This window comes from Pinus tabuliformis, chromosome X (assembly GCF_031772625.1).
Source record: "Pinus tabuliformis cultivar Carrire ecotype Pingquan chromosome X, CPIR1, whole genome shotgun sequence".
Classification (NCBI taxonomy): domain Eukaryota; kingdom Viridiplantae; phylum Streptophyta; class Pinopsida; order Pinales; family Pinaceae; genus Pinus; species Pinus tabuliformis.
In genome coordinates, this window is record NC_142308.1 from 664,714,352 (window position 1) to 664,732,590 (window position 18,239).

The following is an 18,239-nucleotide window of genomic DNA, read 5'->3' on the forward strand; positions in this document are numbered from 1 at the left end:
ACTGATGATTCTGATGAAGTCACTCACACAATGTTGCTATACCAGTTGCGGCTGCAGATTCAGCTTTTCTAGATACTGTAGCTCTGATATCAATTTGTTGATAATCTAGCTCTGATATCAATTTGTTAGAAAGGCAGAGACAAAACACAATTCACACATAAAACATGAGTTGTTGTTCTTCTATTGATCACACAAAACATGATGATTACAATGAACCCGGTGAAAGGTATTTAAACCTTTTGGACTAACTAACTGCCTAAAATATCTTAACATGCAACTACATGCAATCACACACTCAAAGTCTTTTATCACTTAACTCTACTTGACTCAACACTCAAACACAAAACTGATTCTCTATATTTAACTAACTCCTCCACCCAGAGTAATTATCTGGTTTTAACAATCCTTGCTACTGGAATTCAATTGTGGTCCTGAACACTGGTGATCGATAAATGGGAGGGCTAGTATGGTGAGTCAGGATATGCAAATGGAGATTATTGAAGTTAAGAGTGATTATTTTAGTTGTCACGCAGTTGAAGAAAGCGAGGTGTGCTGTCGTTAATGGAGACGTCCTCACTGCTTTGGAATTCATTTCAAAATAATGGGAACTGTAGAGGGTCTTCCAAATGGAAAGTCAACTAGGGGACATCGTGGAATGGGGAAGCCAGTCCGGGCTTACGTGGGGATGAGCAAAACATTATATTGGGGAAGGTGGTACTAGATCTATTTAAGACAGAATGTTGACGAGCTTCCAAATGAATTTGACCCTTAAGGAACCATGCCACCTTTAAAGACTAGAGCATAGTTAGAACTTTGTGATCATTAGAGTTTCAATGGAAGAAATATGGCAAAGGTTTAGTATATGCAATGTCTAATTTTTCAATTTTGAGGTGGCCACCCTATATGACAGGTCAGGTGAGCCCAATTAGGCGCCCCCCTAAAATTACAAACAATGCAGTGTACCTTTTATTTTGACCCATGGCTTGTTTTAATCTTCAACCATGCATCTTCTGAGATTGCACAGTGATTTATGAAGACACTTTAGACTGACTTCCTTATGTAGCGGACATGAGTATATATGATGAATGTCACAGTATTTATATCGAATCAGTGTTTGCTATTCACCCACAATTCGATTATCATAACATAACAGGTGCTTGAACTGTTGCCAATGGCCATTTCTTAAGGTTAGATAATCAATAGTCAATGGTATGTAATTTGCCTCCAAAAACAATAGTCTATGATGTTAAGCAGTGTACTTTGTCTCCCAAAGCAACTATCAATGATGTTAAGCGGTTTTTCTCATACTATAGCATAGTAAAGAACATAAAATTACAACTCCAGCTATATTATGTTTTAGATACCAAATTTAAACACTCCAACATTCTGATTTGGTGAAAATTTTTCACCTATAACTAAAAATATGCCGAGCTATATATGTAAAACATATATTATACTTGAACAACATGGTTATATCCACATGACGATGATCAACCTGTGACGTAATTCATTCATGCATGGAAGAATTGTGGTATTTTCTTTTATTTGTTATATATAGCTATCATCTTTTGCATATATATATATGATGACAGTAGAAAATTTCGTTGTGTTATCTCATGAATATGTTTGTACCAAACTGGAAACAATATTTGGTGATGTTGTTACATGAGGATCTGCATCTTTCTTTTCGTTATTGGAATTTGCACTGTAAGCGATTTCCTGATATACTCAAATTTTTAATGTTTTTAAGATATTATTTTAAAATTAAATTATTATTATTTTCAAAATAAGTCACTAAACAGATATTTACATATAATGGTAAATTTAAAGCTATGAAAATGTGAACATAGTGAATTTCAAATGCTAACGTGGTTAGAATGTGAAAACATGTCCATTTTGATTATTGAAATTGAATAATCGGAGAATCATGTCCAGACGCAGTTAGTAAATTACAGGCATATATATGTATCATCTATGTCCAAACAAATGCTGTGAAAACAATACCATCATGATAGAGTAGATTATTAGCCATTGCTTATGATCAAAAGGTGAGGGAGGGTGAAGCGCTCATGTGTATGGGAGGATGGATAATATTATTGTTGTTGTACGTATTCACTTTCCTGCAGTTGATTCTCACGTCTCCTCCACTGGTCAACACTCCAACACTCCACATCTTGAGCATCGACGTTGCGAATGCATTGAAGAAGGCCTTCTCATCCCTCGCGAATCTCTCCACAATGGCCTTGCTTCCACCATTCTGCAAGAAGAGTGCCTGGTAGGAGGCAAACACCCCCTTTCCTTGTACGACTCCGTCCTTTCGCCCTTTGAGAACGTGCCAGTGTGGGCCTCCTGCCTGTTCAATTGTTTTAAACCTTACTGATCAATCAATACATAGATAGATAGATCCCCTATACCTTTGTTTTGTTTCTGTTATTGCGAGGAATATTTAGAGAAATGGATCAGTAGTCAAAGCGTTACCAGAACAACAACATCCCTGGCTGCTATGGCGAGAATGTCAGCACAGGAAACAGTTTGAGGGCAAATCGACTCGATCTTGGTCTTGGCATCGTCTATGACGTAGAAGGCGCGGAGTGAGACGTTGGGCGGTCCATCTTTCTCTGCTTCATTCTTTGGAGTAGTGGTAGAGTCTAGCAGCACCGATGCGTCACACCCCTGCAACACGTAAATTATTCATGATGACATTCACACAATAGGAATAAGTGAATGGGTGGGTGGTAAGAAAAGAAACAAACAATGAGCTAATATAAAAGTAATTCGAAAACATTACGCGAATAAAGCAGTCGTGGAAGTGCATGCGTAGAATGCGTGCAGGCATTTTGGGGTCGAAGAGGGTAGCGTTGCGTATGGTATCACTGATCACACTCTCTGCTGTTGGGCACGTCTCTTTGTAGTAATCATTGCTTAGACCTCCTCCTCCTATGCTACTACTTGTCAATACACCTGCAGCCGCTCCTGAGAATGATAATGAGAAGGCCATGCTCATTAATATTATGCATGATTGAAAAACACGGTTTGCCTTTGCTTTTGCATCTGTTTTAACCAGGCTACTTTGTTATCACGCACAATGCTTCGGATTTGCGTGAGCTCAAATGTACTGACTCTTCATATTTACTCGCTCTCATTTATGTTTTGTATGGTCCATAATATGAACACTCGTTGCGCTGTACTTCTCGTTTCATTCTCCCTTTCTAATATGGTGCAACTCTCCCTTGCACGTTGGTATTTATGTCCTTTTACGGATCATAAAATCAAGATTCTTTGTTCCCAAAGAAGCAATAACCACGTTTTAAACGTTTTAAAATATTCAAAAAAAATTCATGTTGAGTTACAATCCAACGAAATCTAAAGTAATGTAAAGTTACAATCTTGATGGAACTCATGAAGTTCCAATGAATTCTAAAGTAATGTAAACTTACAATCTTGATGGAACTAATGAAGTTCCATCAACACGGGATGAAAATCTTAAAGTTACCACACTTGCATATGGTTTAAAATAGTAAATCATGTTTAGTTGTTATTAATTATGGTTAATTATTGTTGAATATGGTTGATTTACTCATTGATTATGTCACATTAAAATATTCATCTAGGTTAACTTTGTTGAATTTCTATATTCCTTAATATTTATGTTGAATTGTGATGCTAATCAAGGGTTATGACACATTGACTTTGATTGACTTTGGTAGCACGTAGTTGATTATGGTTGACCATGGTTAAATATGGTTAATCATGTTGGACTATGGTTGACCATAGTTGATTATGATTGAACATAAGTAACCACAATTAACCATGTTTACTTATGATTGACTATGTTTAGTGTTTGACTATGGCCTCGAAAGAGGTAGAGGGCTCACTAAGAGTCATTTAGCTAGGAGGATATGTGGGATTCTCTTCAACCCTAAGGCCAAATAAGTATCATAGTATTTGCTCATTACAATGGAATGTGAGGTTTCCTTAAGCTTTCACAATGAAGCATTCACCCTCCTAGGCACAATTTTCTTAATGGTAAATTGGTATATATGGATAAACATCTTCCTTTTTTCAAAAAATATGCTCCTTAATGCCTAGATAATGAACAATATTCTTAATTCCTAGAATCAATAACATATCACATTAGATAAAAAATTCTTTTGATGTGACACATTGCGCATCCTCAAGCTTTCCTTCATCATGGAAAACGGCATATTGCACCTAAAATTCCTTTCATCATAACATATCAAATTGCCCCAAACTTTCCTTTGTTGTAACATATCACATCTGTTTCATATGTGTTATGCTCAAGAAAAGATATGGTTTGTTGTGTTCTACATCTTTTCTTCTTTTACTGTGACACACACAATGCCATAACCTTCTTCAAATCTCAGGTGAAATGCATATATTGTGTGCAAAACATATTTCATGTGGCATGCAATGAAGATTTTTTCATGGAAAGAAGAGTTTGGGAAAATGTGATGTGTCGCATGGAGGAGATCTTTCATAAAATGCAATTTATCAAAAGGAAAAAAAAAATTGTCAAAATGTGATGTATTGCATGGAAAACAACGTTGTATGAAAGATGTTGCAAAGGTGAAAATTTGTTCTATGCAAAAAAAAAAAAAAAAATTGATCCATGCAAAATGCCCCTAACACTCATTTTTTAAGAAACCTGATGATCTGAATTGTCATAAAATGAGCTAAAACCCCTAGAGCAACATTATGTGGGAAATGTTATTGGTATATCTGGCTTGTAAGCTATTGGATATACTCATGGTCTTATATTAGCAACTAGAAGGTTTGATCCTAGGCATCACCCGGATTACTCTCATGTGTTACCAATTCATCATGGTTTAAACGAAAAGAAAAAAATAACAACATTATGTGGGAAAGGCTCCTGAAATTGAGGTAGAACTCTAACTTCTATCAAATCTCTTACTAGATTTATGGGCAATTTATATTAGATATGGGGTCGACTATGAATACTCCTTTTCTTAGGCTAGGAACTAACTAGGTTAGACAACCAAACCTTTTAATATCAAGTGATGTGATTGTAGTGTATCAAAGATGTCATATGCTTGCATTTACAACAAAACTTTTAAGAGAGCAATGGACTTATCCAACAAAAGTTGTTTGTAAATTTCCTCAAGATTTAAGGAAACATATAATGATAATTGGGATTTCATATACCTATCAATTCTTGTACTCTAGTTGAATCATCCCATACTTACTATACATTATATTTGAGCGATGACTACATCTTGATTGAGTGGATACCCACTAGTTCTATACTTTATCATCCTCCTTCATTTTTCCATGTTAAGTGTAAGGTAGGGCATTGGAATTATGGTAATCTTCACTTTTTATTGTTCATGGCCATATACACTTAGTAAATGTATGATTGGGTTATCACTTAGTTGTCAACCTAGTCAATATTATTTACACTTTTTTAGGTGACTAAATTCACTCCAAACATTTAAGGAAGTTGATAAACCCCTCATAGAGGGAAATACCCCACCTAGTGTGTTGTGAATAATTAAAAAACTCATTCTTAATTTGTAACATCATCTTATGTTGATCTTGTGATTGATTGCCACCATATCTCTCTTGTTCATGGGTTAAATTTCTCTCCCTATTTTTACAGTCTCCCTATTAGTATGTTCTTTTTTTAGTAGTGTTGTTATAAATATGAAGTGTTCTACATTGTTACATTAGGTTATGCTAATTTTTCAAAAATATATATATAATTCCAACACTTATAAACCGTAATCCATAATGTGAATAATATATTTATAGATATCAACAATGATAAGATTATGTAATTGAGTATTATATAAAACATAGGATCATGTGAAATGATGAAATAATGAGCGTAATAAGATATATATATATATATATATATATATATATTATTATAATGTCATGCAAACATAAATTCTACATTATTCCTTTACAACAGAATTGCAAAATTTACATCCATATGATAAATGTATGCACAACATAGTGGCCATACATACAATGCACAAAAAGAAAACCAATATTTTATCTATAGTTGCATCACATTTCACCAAAGTCTGCATGGCCTTCACAACATAAGAAGTATGTCTAAAAGGAGATGTTTGTTGTGTGAACTTGCATTTTTGCATCGCAACATTTTACAATAAACTAGTTTGAAACTAAAAAGCACAAATCCTTTTAAGGATATAATTTTTACACCTTCAATAGGAATTTCGAATTTATTATTATTATAGATCAAATTAAGAAATAATAACTAAGAATTTCACTACATCATTAAGGTCAATTTTATGATTGCCATTCTAACTCCAATCCTTTTTTACAAAATTAACAATTAGAAGTTAAAATTAATATAAACATTTAAACTAAGAGAAATAAATGAATCCCGCTTACTTAAATTATTAATTTAAAAATTAATAAAACCTATAAAAACATAAAAATTGTAATTTTGTATTTTTTAAATGATTTTATTTTTTTCGCATACATATAATATTTATATGTTATAATTTCAAAAGTCAAACTCCTATATTACTAGTACAACCACATTAAAAATATAAATGTGGTTGATATAAGTCAAAGGCTTCATTTGTATCTACCATTGATAAATATATAACAATAATATTATAAACCCAAGAGAATAATAAACCCAAGGGGTTAATCCTAAAACCCCAAGGGATTATTACTAAAAACCATGGGGTTTATATTCCCTCAGGTTTTTAGTATTAATCCCTTGGGTTTATTATTCCTTGAGTTTATAATATCAATCCCTTGGGTATATTAATCTAAGTGTTTGTATTCCTAGGGTATAATATTATTCATAGGCTTATAATATTAATCCCTTAGGTGGTTGATAAACGTCGATAGGCATATATCAACCATATTTATAAATACACATCAATATTTATATACATTTATATAAACTTCCATATACAATATTGTTCATTTATATATATGAAATGTACATTATTGTGCATATTAGTATATTAATGTATTTAAATGTAAATTAGTATATTAATTTATTAAATGTACATTATTGTGCATTAATGTACTTTAGTGCATATTAATGTACTTAACTGTAAACTAATATATATTAATTAAACTACATTGATGTATAGTAATGTATATTAACATACATTAATGCACTACCAAAACCACATTAAAAATATTAATGTCATTGATATAGCCAAAGGCTTCATTAAAAACCCTGGGGTTTATATTCCCTTGAGTTTTAGTATTAATCCCTTGCATTTATTATTCCCTGGGTTTATAGTTGTATTAATTCCTTGGGTTTATAATCCCTTCGATTAAAATTATTCTCTTGGGTTTATAATCACTTCGGTTAAAATTATTCCCTTAGATTAATAGACCCAATGGATTGATAAAATAAACCCAAGGGAATACAAACCCTAGGGTGAATAGTATTAGTCCCTTGCATTTATTATCCCTTGGGTTAGTATGGTTGACCATGGTTTATTTCCATATCGAGACAATCCTTGTCACAATGCGACATTGGACCATGGTTGATCATGCTTGACCATGATTGATTTTCATATCGAGACAATCTTTGTCACAATGCAACGTTGGACCATGGTTGACCATAGTTCATATTGAGACAATCCTTCTCACAATGTGATGTTGGACCATGGTTGACCATGCTTAACCATGGTTAATTTTCATATCAAGACAATCTTTGTCACAATGTGACGTTCAACCATGGTTGACCATGATTGACCATGGATGACCATGTTTGATTTTATAAAACATTGTTGACCATGATTTACCAACATTGATCATGATTGACCATGGTTGACCATGATTATCATATTCAGACAGTCTTTGTAATAATGTGACGTTGGACCATGGTTGAGACAATGATTGATTTTCATATTGAGACAATATTTGTCACACTACGATGTTGTTCCATGGTTGACCATGATTGATTTTGTAAAATATGGTTGACCATGAGTATATTATTGAGACATTCTTTATCAAAATGTGACGTTAGAGCATGGTTGAGACAATGATTGATTTTCATTTTAACACAATCTTTGTCACAATGTGACATTCGACCATGGTTAACCATGATTGAATTTATAAAACATGGTTGACCATGATTGATATTATAAACCTAAGGGAGTAATATTAAACCCTAAGAATATGAACCCTTATATTAATAAACCAAAGGGATTGATATTATGAACCCAAGGGAATAATAAACCCAAGGGACAAAAATTATAAACCCAAGGTATAGAAACACTAAGATAAATATTATAAACCATAAAATATACATGGTTTACCATGTTGATTTCCACATGGAGACAATCCTTGTCATAATGCGACGTTGGACCATGGTTGACTATGCTTAACAATGAGTGATTTTCATATCGAGATATTTTTCACAATGCGTCATTGGACCATGGTTGACTATGGTTTATTTTCATATTGAGACAATATGTTTCGTAATGCGACATTTGACCATGGTTGGCCTTGGTTGGCTATGATTGACCATGGTTCATCATGATTGATATTATAAACGCAAGGGAATAATAAACCCAAGGGAATAATATTAAACCCAAGGAACTAATATTATAAAACCAATGTATATAAACCCTAACACAAATATTATAAACACTAAAATAAACATGGTTGACCATGGTTGTCCATGGTTGATTTTCATATTGAGACAATCCTTCTCACAATGTGATGTTGGACCATGGTTGACCATGCTTAACCATGGTTAATTTTCATATCAAGACAATCTTTGTCACATTGCGGCATTCAACCATAGTTGACCATGATTGACCATGGATGGCAATGTTTGATTTTATAAAACATGGTACACCATGGTTCCAAATTTGACCATGGTTGACCATGATTATCATATTGAGATAATCTTTGTAATAATGTGACATTGGACCATGGTTGAGACAATTATTGATTTTCATATTGAGACAATATTTGTCACAATGCGACGTTGGTCCATGGTTGACCACAATTAATTTTATAAAACATGGTTGACCATGATTATCTTATTGAGACAATCTTTGTCAAAATGCGACGTTAGACCATGGTTGAGACAATGATTAATTTTCATTTTAAGGCAATATTATTTTAAGACCTCAGGTGGAAGAGGATGTTGGAAACAATGTTAATACTAAGGGGGGGGTGAATCAGTATTAATGCTAACTTTCAATTCTTTGTTCCAATTTTCTTTTCTTATTCAAACTTGGCAACCATCCATATAATCAACAGCAACATATAATACGTCACTAATATAATATCAACTTACAAGCACACACCATGAGCATCATACACATGAGACACAAGGTTTTACGTGGAAACCCTTTCGGGTAAAAAACCACCAAATCTTGTTGTTGATATTGATGTAAAATAAGAGCACCTACTATATTACATCAATCTATTTTGTGAGCCACCACTCACAGGAAGCACCAACTTCCTATATGTAGGCTCCAACCCACACTCAATAAGGAACTCAATGTTCTCTATAATTGGCAGCCACTCTACCTGATATCAGCTTTGTTCTTCGCAGCCTTTGGCCCACACAGCACCCTCTGCACTCTGCTTGCTTTGTAGTAGCTCACTATTCTGCTCAACATCCAACATAGCACTCTATTATTCTTTGCTCTTCAACAACATCATATACTTCATATATCTTTGCCTTCTGATCTCAACAACATTCCAACAACACTTTTCTCCTTCTATCCATAGGCTCTCATGACCTCTCACTCAGCATAGGCTCACTCAACCTTCTCAAGCTGCATAGGCATCTTAGGCCTTTCTCACACAACAACCCACTCTCTCGGGGTCCCTTTCCTCTGCTTAGGCACTCTCATCCTTTTACAGTAGAATAGTCTCACTTCGCCTCATGCATAGCAGCGCACTCACAACAATGAACTCTCCACACAACTCACTCTACAATGATGTATTCCCCACCTTTTCTCAACTGGGCTTCATTGTTTTGTTTCATTGTTGCTCGTTGATTGATTCTTCCACTCATGTCATGTATCCACGTTACCCGAGTGTAATTTGGCATGGATTTTCCATTCTGTTGTTGCATCTGACTTGGTCTCTTCCACAACATTAAACATGAGAATGGCCACCTGATTATTTCTTCATACTGAGAACCAATTCTCAGTCCACCTGAACACTTCAACCAAGCATTGTCCTTTCTGTGGACAAATCTCATATAACTGAGGCTCTCCACACTTATTCATGGTTTCACACAGCTTGGTTGTACTTCAGCAAGGCTTCTATGTGAACCATTGTCTTTGTTACCTTGTTTCAGTGCTTTCTACAGATCCATCTGACTCTATAACCAACTTTGTCGATCTGCATTTATTCTTCTGCTTCTAACACATTCATCCATTTAACTCACTGAGGCATGCATCAGAGCACAGAGATGGCTTGTCTCACCTCAAAGCAGACCCAACACTCTTTTCTGTAGATCGTGGTCCTTGCTTCCTTGACCCAGTGATCTTTGACAAACGCCATTACTCCTAAGACCAACTCCTCTGTAATATCGTGGTCCTTGTTTTCGACTCATCCATCTTCCATACACCTTTGTACTGTCATATCAGAGCCACATCATATCGTAACTCATACAAGAGCGATGTTATGATATTTCTTAGTTCTGATATTGTTAGCCCCTTGGTGCTTAGCTCCTTTGGAATTTTCTTTCTCATAGGACCGGGACCTATGACCTCCATCTTAGAGCTATATCGGAGCCCCTTTGTATCGTAACTTTTGCAAAGTTCTAATTGCATCTTAGCTCCTTTGGCTTAGTCCTCATCAATTTTCACATCATAGGACCACCACCTGTGACCGCCAGTATCGCACTTAGGTGCCAAGCCTTCAGATTCCTATCGGGGGCATATCTCCCTAGGTTATAGATCTTCAACCTTGGTTCTTTTAACTTCTGATCAAACACTATCATTGCAAGGACAACTTTTTTAAGTATTTCAATCAATTTCTTATCTCAAGGTTCAATTAAGAAACACAAATAGGATTGAAATAAGTTTTATTCAATATTTTCTTTTGAGATTATCTACAAGAACTTAGTCATAACATGATATAAGTCAATTGTATTGGAATTTAATATAGGTCAATAAACAATATATGATAACATTTCTATAATTTTATATGATTTTATCAACTTTCCTAAATTTACTTAGATATTGAAGCATTTCAATCAATCCCTTATGATTGAGATAAGTTTTATTCAATTTTAAAAAACACAAACATGATTGAAATAAGTCCTATTCAATTTTAAAATATGTGGATATGTAAAAGTTACAAATAATTTTTATTTGATTTTATTTCGTCTGAGGTTATCTATAAGAGCTTACTCATAATGCACATTGCGAATAATTTTTTTGTGCTAACACTGAAATCAATGTACAATGTTAATTTAATTACCTTGAATTAACATACTCTATACATCTAGTTACATCAAATCATAAATCAACATCTTCACTAAAATCAATGCATCTAATGCAAGCATTCAAATAGGATGAGAAACCAACATTTACACTGAAATCAAATGCCTCTAATGCAAGCAATGAAATAGGATTAGAAATCAACATCTACATTGAAATGAATGCATCTAATGGTAGCAATCAAAGAGGATTAGAATCAACATCTACACTCAAATCAATGCATCTAATGCAAGCTCAACCAAACAAGAGTAGAAATTAGCATCTTTATTGAAATAGATGCATCTAATGCAAGCAATGAAATAGAATTAGAAATCAATATCTACACATAAATCAAATAGGATTAGGAATCAACATTTGTACAATGAAATCAATTGATCCAGGTAGCTCCAGAAAGACACACAGGACAAAGAGGATTCAAAAAAATCAAATTGTTTGGATTATGCTCGAACCAGGACCAGAGCGTAGTTCTCATCATCCTGATCTTGGAGGTGTGAACGATTCCTCAAACCAAGCTCGTATGCGAAAGATAGAGCTCTTCAAAGTTTGACATGACATGAGAAAGTGGGGCCCACAGGGTGCCACATGGCATCCCAGTAAGCAAGTGGGACCCACATGGCAGCCCATCGGCCATTGACACTTGGCATTCTCTCATTTGTCTCCTAAACCTGCATAAGAGACAAAATCATTTTTATATGGTTATTAAATAACCATATAACAAAATTTGTTAATATATATGGTTATTATATAAAACCATCAAACACATGGTTTCAAGATCGGCAACAATAAACCCCACTGAACCCTTTAAACAACCTTATCGCAATATAAATCGCATTAATAATATGGTTTCGGGATCGGGGGCAGCAACTCCCGCCGAACCCCCCTCCTCCACATAGCTCGCATATACATCACAACCATATATTATAACCATATTATAATGTATATCGGGGTGGGCGGGCCACCGGTGGTGGACCCGGCCCACACCCCATTGCCCCGGCCCTTTATATATATGTCAATTATTGCGCTGATATGTATATCGGCGAAACCCCGATAAAAGCGCCGATACAAATGCCATGCCGATCGCCGATTGTAATATCGTCGATATATATATCGGCAAAGTCCCGAAAATCACACTGATAAACGAGCCAGCGCCCGTATTGGTCATCGATTTGATATGTCGATCGTCGATTTTTGCGCCAACAGCAGTTAAGGGTGTGCCGATAATGCAACAGCGTGGGGTTTTCGGGGTTTGTGGTTATAAAATTATATATCTATGGAGAAGGCGGGATTTGATCCCCCGACCTCTCCTTAACCATAAGCCTCTTTTAACCAATGTGCCAACTACTTACATTGGTAAATCCACCGATGAGTTTTTATTTAAACTCAGTATTTTACCTCTACACATAGTTCAAGACATAAAGAGACTGTAGGCACAGATTTCGAGGAAAAATGCAGGCATGGATTTCGAGGCAGTGAATTAATTAATATTTTAATGCAGGAACCATGAATTTTGCAGGAGGGCAAAATTCACACTTTGTCAAAACTTGACAAATTTTATATGGTTTTTACACCTCTCATCACCACGAACGCAATGGTGTTGTTTGTTTCTTCATCAGAGGTCTACATTTTTCAATCATTTCTAGAATGCACGTGGAACCATGATTTCAGCAAAAACAGGGAGTGGAACCATAAGCCATGAAATTTTCCCAAGGAGGTAAAATTTTGACATTTCAGAATATAGTCAAGTTTACACTTGTTTTTCATGGTTTTCCGTAGGGATCACAATGAAAAGATTAGATTCGCCATCTAAGTTGCAGATTTATAGTGCATCCATGGAACAGAATCTTTGAGGAATCCTGGAGGAATCTAGAAGATTCCTTGAGCCCAGAATTCTCAACTTTTTAGAATTCAGATTTTGGACAGTCGATTTAGCACTACTCAACGCCACAAATCTAATGGTGTCTTCAGATTTTTTATTCTCTCATTTCTTCTTCTAGTCACTTTTCTAAGTGCCAGTGTAGATGTCCACATTCATGTGTGAGTAGCCATTTTCATATGATCGATGCCTTGAGAATCAATGGTCTGAGTAGCTTCAGCAGTGTGACATCCACTTCTTTAGATGGCCCTTGGTTGTGAGGTATATGACGTGTGCATGTACTTCGTCTTTCTGCATTATGTTGCACAGATCCTTGATTTATGTTGATGCAGGATCTTGTTTATTATATGTTGTCATGATTCCTTGCTTCATGTTATGCGGAATCTTTTATGTGATGTACCGGTTGTCATAACTCTTTATGCTATGCTTTGAGGTCCCTTGTTGTATTTTGCTAGGATACTCTTGTTGTCGTCATGCATGTGTTTCGCATAAAGATCCCTTTTGTGCCATGTTGGCGGGATGCTCACCATGCATGTTTTTGTGTCATACTGATAGGAGTCTTTTGATTGAGAATTCCTATAGTGGAATATCTCTTAGAGCCACTCTTGCGTGAGGGCATTTCTCCTAGTATGATCTAGACATCATCTCTGTGTACATCACCATTATTGACAGCACTTAATGCAGCAGCCTACACCATCTTGACACCGGGGCCTGGAGACGTAATCCCTCCTGGATGAACTCCATTATCAACGCTTATGTTTTCATGTGTTGATGATTGTTATGTTCCTCTTCTTTTCTGCATGTAGATGTATCAGTTAATGTTCTTTTAAAAAGCAATTTTAACACATCACGAAAGTAAAAGGTCTTGGAAGGGTCCTTCTTCACACCTGAACCTGGATCAAGAGGTATCAGAGTGGTCTTTGCGTTGATGTGAATTGCAGCGTGAACAATGATAGAGGATGAAAGAGCAATGTACAAGACCATGCTTAACATTTCCAAGAAAGTGGAAATCGTGTATGAAACTCTACAGAAAGAGACAGAGGAAAAGGAGCGGTTACAGCTTCAATTGAAAGCCACAAAAAAGGGCATGGAAGAACTGAAGCAAAACAAACATAATCTTCAAACAGAGAATGATGAATTAAAGATGTGCCTACATGAAGAGAAAGAGGAAAATCAAAGTTTGCTACGACAGCTACAAGGAAAGGACGAGGCCTTGGAAAAGCCAGAACGTGACCCATGCGAGGTAAAAGTTAGTTCTCCATCTTCATGTATGTTTCCTGATGATGATTTCATTATGTTTGAAAATCACACCACAAGAATTGGCTCCAAAATGTTGAAGAGAATGGGATATGAAGGGAAAGTCTTGGGCGTTCATGGCCAAGGCATTGTCAATCCCATCAAGGTAGAGGAATTACTGTGTCAAACAGGACGTTGGGGAATGCACTGAGACAGTTAGCGAACCACCAACGACGGATGATGAGAAACCCTCATCAGTTCCTTCCAAATCGAAAGAGAAGGTAAAATATGTTGATTTCCTTTCGATTTCACCCTCACATAGTATGATGTATGTTGGAGATTTGGAGATCCCCATTACAGGGACAAACATGAGGCTCCTTACAAGGATGAGGCATGAGGAAAAAGAAGGACTTGGTGCTAATAACCAAGGCATCACTCAACCTTTGGAGGTTGTGCATGAACATCGATTTTCAGGCTCGAGATACACTAAAGGAGAGTGCTCAAAGGTGTCAGATTCATCCGAGACATCATCGAGGAAAGAGTATGATGGGAAAACATCCCCATCATCCCATGGAAGTTTTCATTGCAGGGAGAGAGTTGAGGCAAGCTCTCATCGCCATACTGACATCAGAAACAACAAAGGAAGGTATAACCATTTTCTATCTTCGAATGTTCAATTTTATTATGATCATGTTGTTAATGTTGAACGAAGATCAAGGCATCGAAAAACATGTACTTTTTGTGGTTTACCTAACCATACATTTTCCAAGTGTTGGAAAAGTATGGTAGCACTCATGAGGCGTGAAAGACCCTCTCAACAACATGAAAAGAAACAGGTTAAGCAGATATGGAGGAAGAAAGCCTACTACAGTCATTGCGACAGAAATAGCCATCAAAGAGCCACTTGTTGGAAGCTCCATCCAAAGCAGCGCCTTAAAGACAAAGCGTCGGTGCGTGAACCAGGAAGAGCAGTTGTTCGACAAGCAAAACCACCTCAAGGAGGTGACCCATTCACATTGATAAGTGAAAAATGGTTTTTTTGACTTGTTGTCATTTCATGGTCATTCTTTTGTAAATCATTTGTTGCATTTTAAAGTGTAAAAGTGATGATGTGTTTTCCATCACTTGGTCAGCAACAATGATGTCTGGTCATGTTTTGAGTCGTATTTTGAGTTGCATGTTAAAACTCTAAAAGTGATGTTATGTTTCCATCACTTGTCAAAACAATAATGTTTGGCCTTATGTATGTAAATCATGTGTTGCAGTGATGAGGTGTTTTCCATCACTTTTTGAAGCAACAATGATAGGTTGGCCTTATTGTCATAGCTGGAGTATTGCGTCCATCTTGTTGTAAACTTGACCACCGAGTATGCGTTATAAACTCATGGCAAGTATGGGATGTTTGGGTCTTTAGTTGGTCATGTCATTCAAAGCATGTAATTTGCAAAACAATGTACTACAGGTTGCAGAGGTAGCAGGTGTCGGCTCATCGCTTAAGGCTCCGAAGAACAAAGGTGAAGGAGATGGAAGTGAGACCTTTTCAGGGCGCTTATGACGCGGATAGGGTACAGATAGAGGTGCAGATTATTTTTCATACTTTTGGAGGACCAAAAGCTCCTCAGTAGGGAGGATTGATCCAGGTGGCTCTAGAAATACACACAGGACAAAGAGGGCTCAAAAAAATCAAAGTATTTGGATTATGCTCAAACCAGGACCAAAGCGTAGATCTTGTCGTCTTGATCATGGAGGTGTGAATGGTTCGTCAAACTGAGCTCATATGCAAAAGATAGAGCTCTTCAAAGTTTGACATGACATGAGAAAGTGGGGCCCACAGGGTGCCACATAGCATCCCAGTAAGCAAGTGGGACCCACATGGCAGCCCATCAACCATTGACACTTGGCATTCTCTCATTTGTCTCCTAAACCTGCATAAGAGACAAAATCATTTTTATATGGTTATTAAATAACCATATAACGAAATTTGTTAATATATATGGTTATTAAAATAACTATATAAAACCATCAAACACATGGTTTCGAGATTGGTGGCAACAAACCCCACTGAACCCTTTAAACAACCTTATCGCAATATAAATCACAAATCACATTAATAATATGGTTTCAAGATCGGGGCAAATAACCCTCGTCGAACCCTCCTCCACATATCCCGCATATACATCACAACCATATATTATAACCATATTATAATGTATATCGGGGTGGGCAGTCCACCGGCGGTGGACTCGGCCCACACCCCATCGCCCCGGCCCTTTATATATATATATATATATATATATATATATATATATATATATATATATATATATATATATATATATATATATATATATATATATATATATATATATATGTCGATTATTGCGCCGATACAAATGACACGCCAATCGTCGATTGTAATATTGCCGATATATATATTTGTGAAGTCCCGAAAATCGCGTCAATAAACAAGCCAACGCCCGTATTTGTCGCCGATTTGATACGCCGATCATCGATTTTTGCGCCAACAGTAGTTAAGGGTGTGCCGATAATGCAACAGCGCGGGGTTTTCAAGGTTTGTGGTTATAAAATTATATATCTATGGAGAAGGCGGGATTTGATCCCTCGACCTCTCCTTAACCATAAGCCTCTTTTAACCAATGCACCAACTACTTACATTGGTAAATCCGCCAATGAGTTTTTATTTAAACTCAGTATTTTACCTTTGCACACAGTTCGAGACAGAGAGAGACTGCAGGCACAGATTTCGAGGTAGAATGCAGGTATGGATTTCGAGGTAGTGAATTAATTAATATTTTTACGCAGGAACCATGAATTTTGCAGGAGGGCAAAATTCACACTTTGTCAGAACTTGACAAATTTTATATGGTTTTTACACCTCTCATCGCCACGAATGCAATGGTACTATTCATTTCTTCATCAGATGTCTACATTTTCTAGTCATTTCCAGAATGCACGTGGAACCATGATTTCAGTGAAAACAGGAGCGAAACCATGAGCCATGAAATTTTCCCAATGAGGTAAAATTTTGACATTTCAGAATATAGTCAAGTTTATACTTGTTTTTCATGGTTTTCTGCAGGGATCGCAATGGCGAGATCAGATTCGCCATCTGAGTTGTAGATTTACAGTCCATCCATGGAACAGAATCTTTGAGGAATCTCGGGGGAATCTAGAAGATTCCTTGAGCCCAGAATTCTCAACTTCTCAAAATTCGGATTTTGGACAGTCAATTCAGCACTACTCAATGCCACAAATCTAATGGTGTCTTCAGATTTCTTATTCTCTCATTTCTTCTTCTAGTCACTTTTCTAAGTGCCAGTGTAGATGTCCACATTCATGTGTGAGTAGCCATTTTCATACGATCGATGCCTTGAGAATCGATGGTCTGAGCAGCTTTAGCAGTGTGACATCCACTTCTTTAGATGGCCCTTGGTTGTGAGGTATATGATGTGTTCATGTACTTCTTCTTTCTGCATTATGTTGCACAGATCCTTGATTGATGTTGATGCAGGATCTTGTTTATTATATGTTGTCATGATTCCTTGCTTCATGTTATGCGGAATCTTTTATGTGATGTACTAGTTGTCATAACTCTTTATGTTATGCTTTGAGATCCCTTGTTGTATGTTGTTGGGATACTCTTG

General features: G+C 36.2%; 1 protein-coding gene across 1 annotated transcript in view; it reads right to left on the reverse strand.

Annotated features, from left to right (window-relative positions):
• Positions 1-2,998, reverse strand: part of LOC149141719 (peroxidase 66-like) — a 30,001-nt gene extending 27,003 nt beyond the window's left edge. Inside the window, exons 1-3 of the mRNA XM_089451312.1 lie at positions 2,789-2,998; positions 2,479-2,673; positions 2,109-2,353 (exon numbers count right to left, since the gene is read on the reverse strand). Coding sequence (XP_089307438.1) covers positions 2,109-2,353; positions 2,479-2,673; positions 2,789-2,998 — 650 coding nt within the window. The remainder of the gene's footprint in view (positions 1-2,108; positions 2,354-2,478; positions 2,674-2,788) is intronic.
• Positions 2,999-18,239: the final 15,241 nt, after the last annotated feature.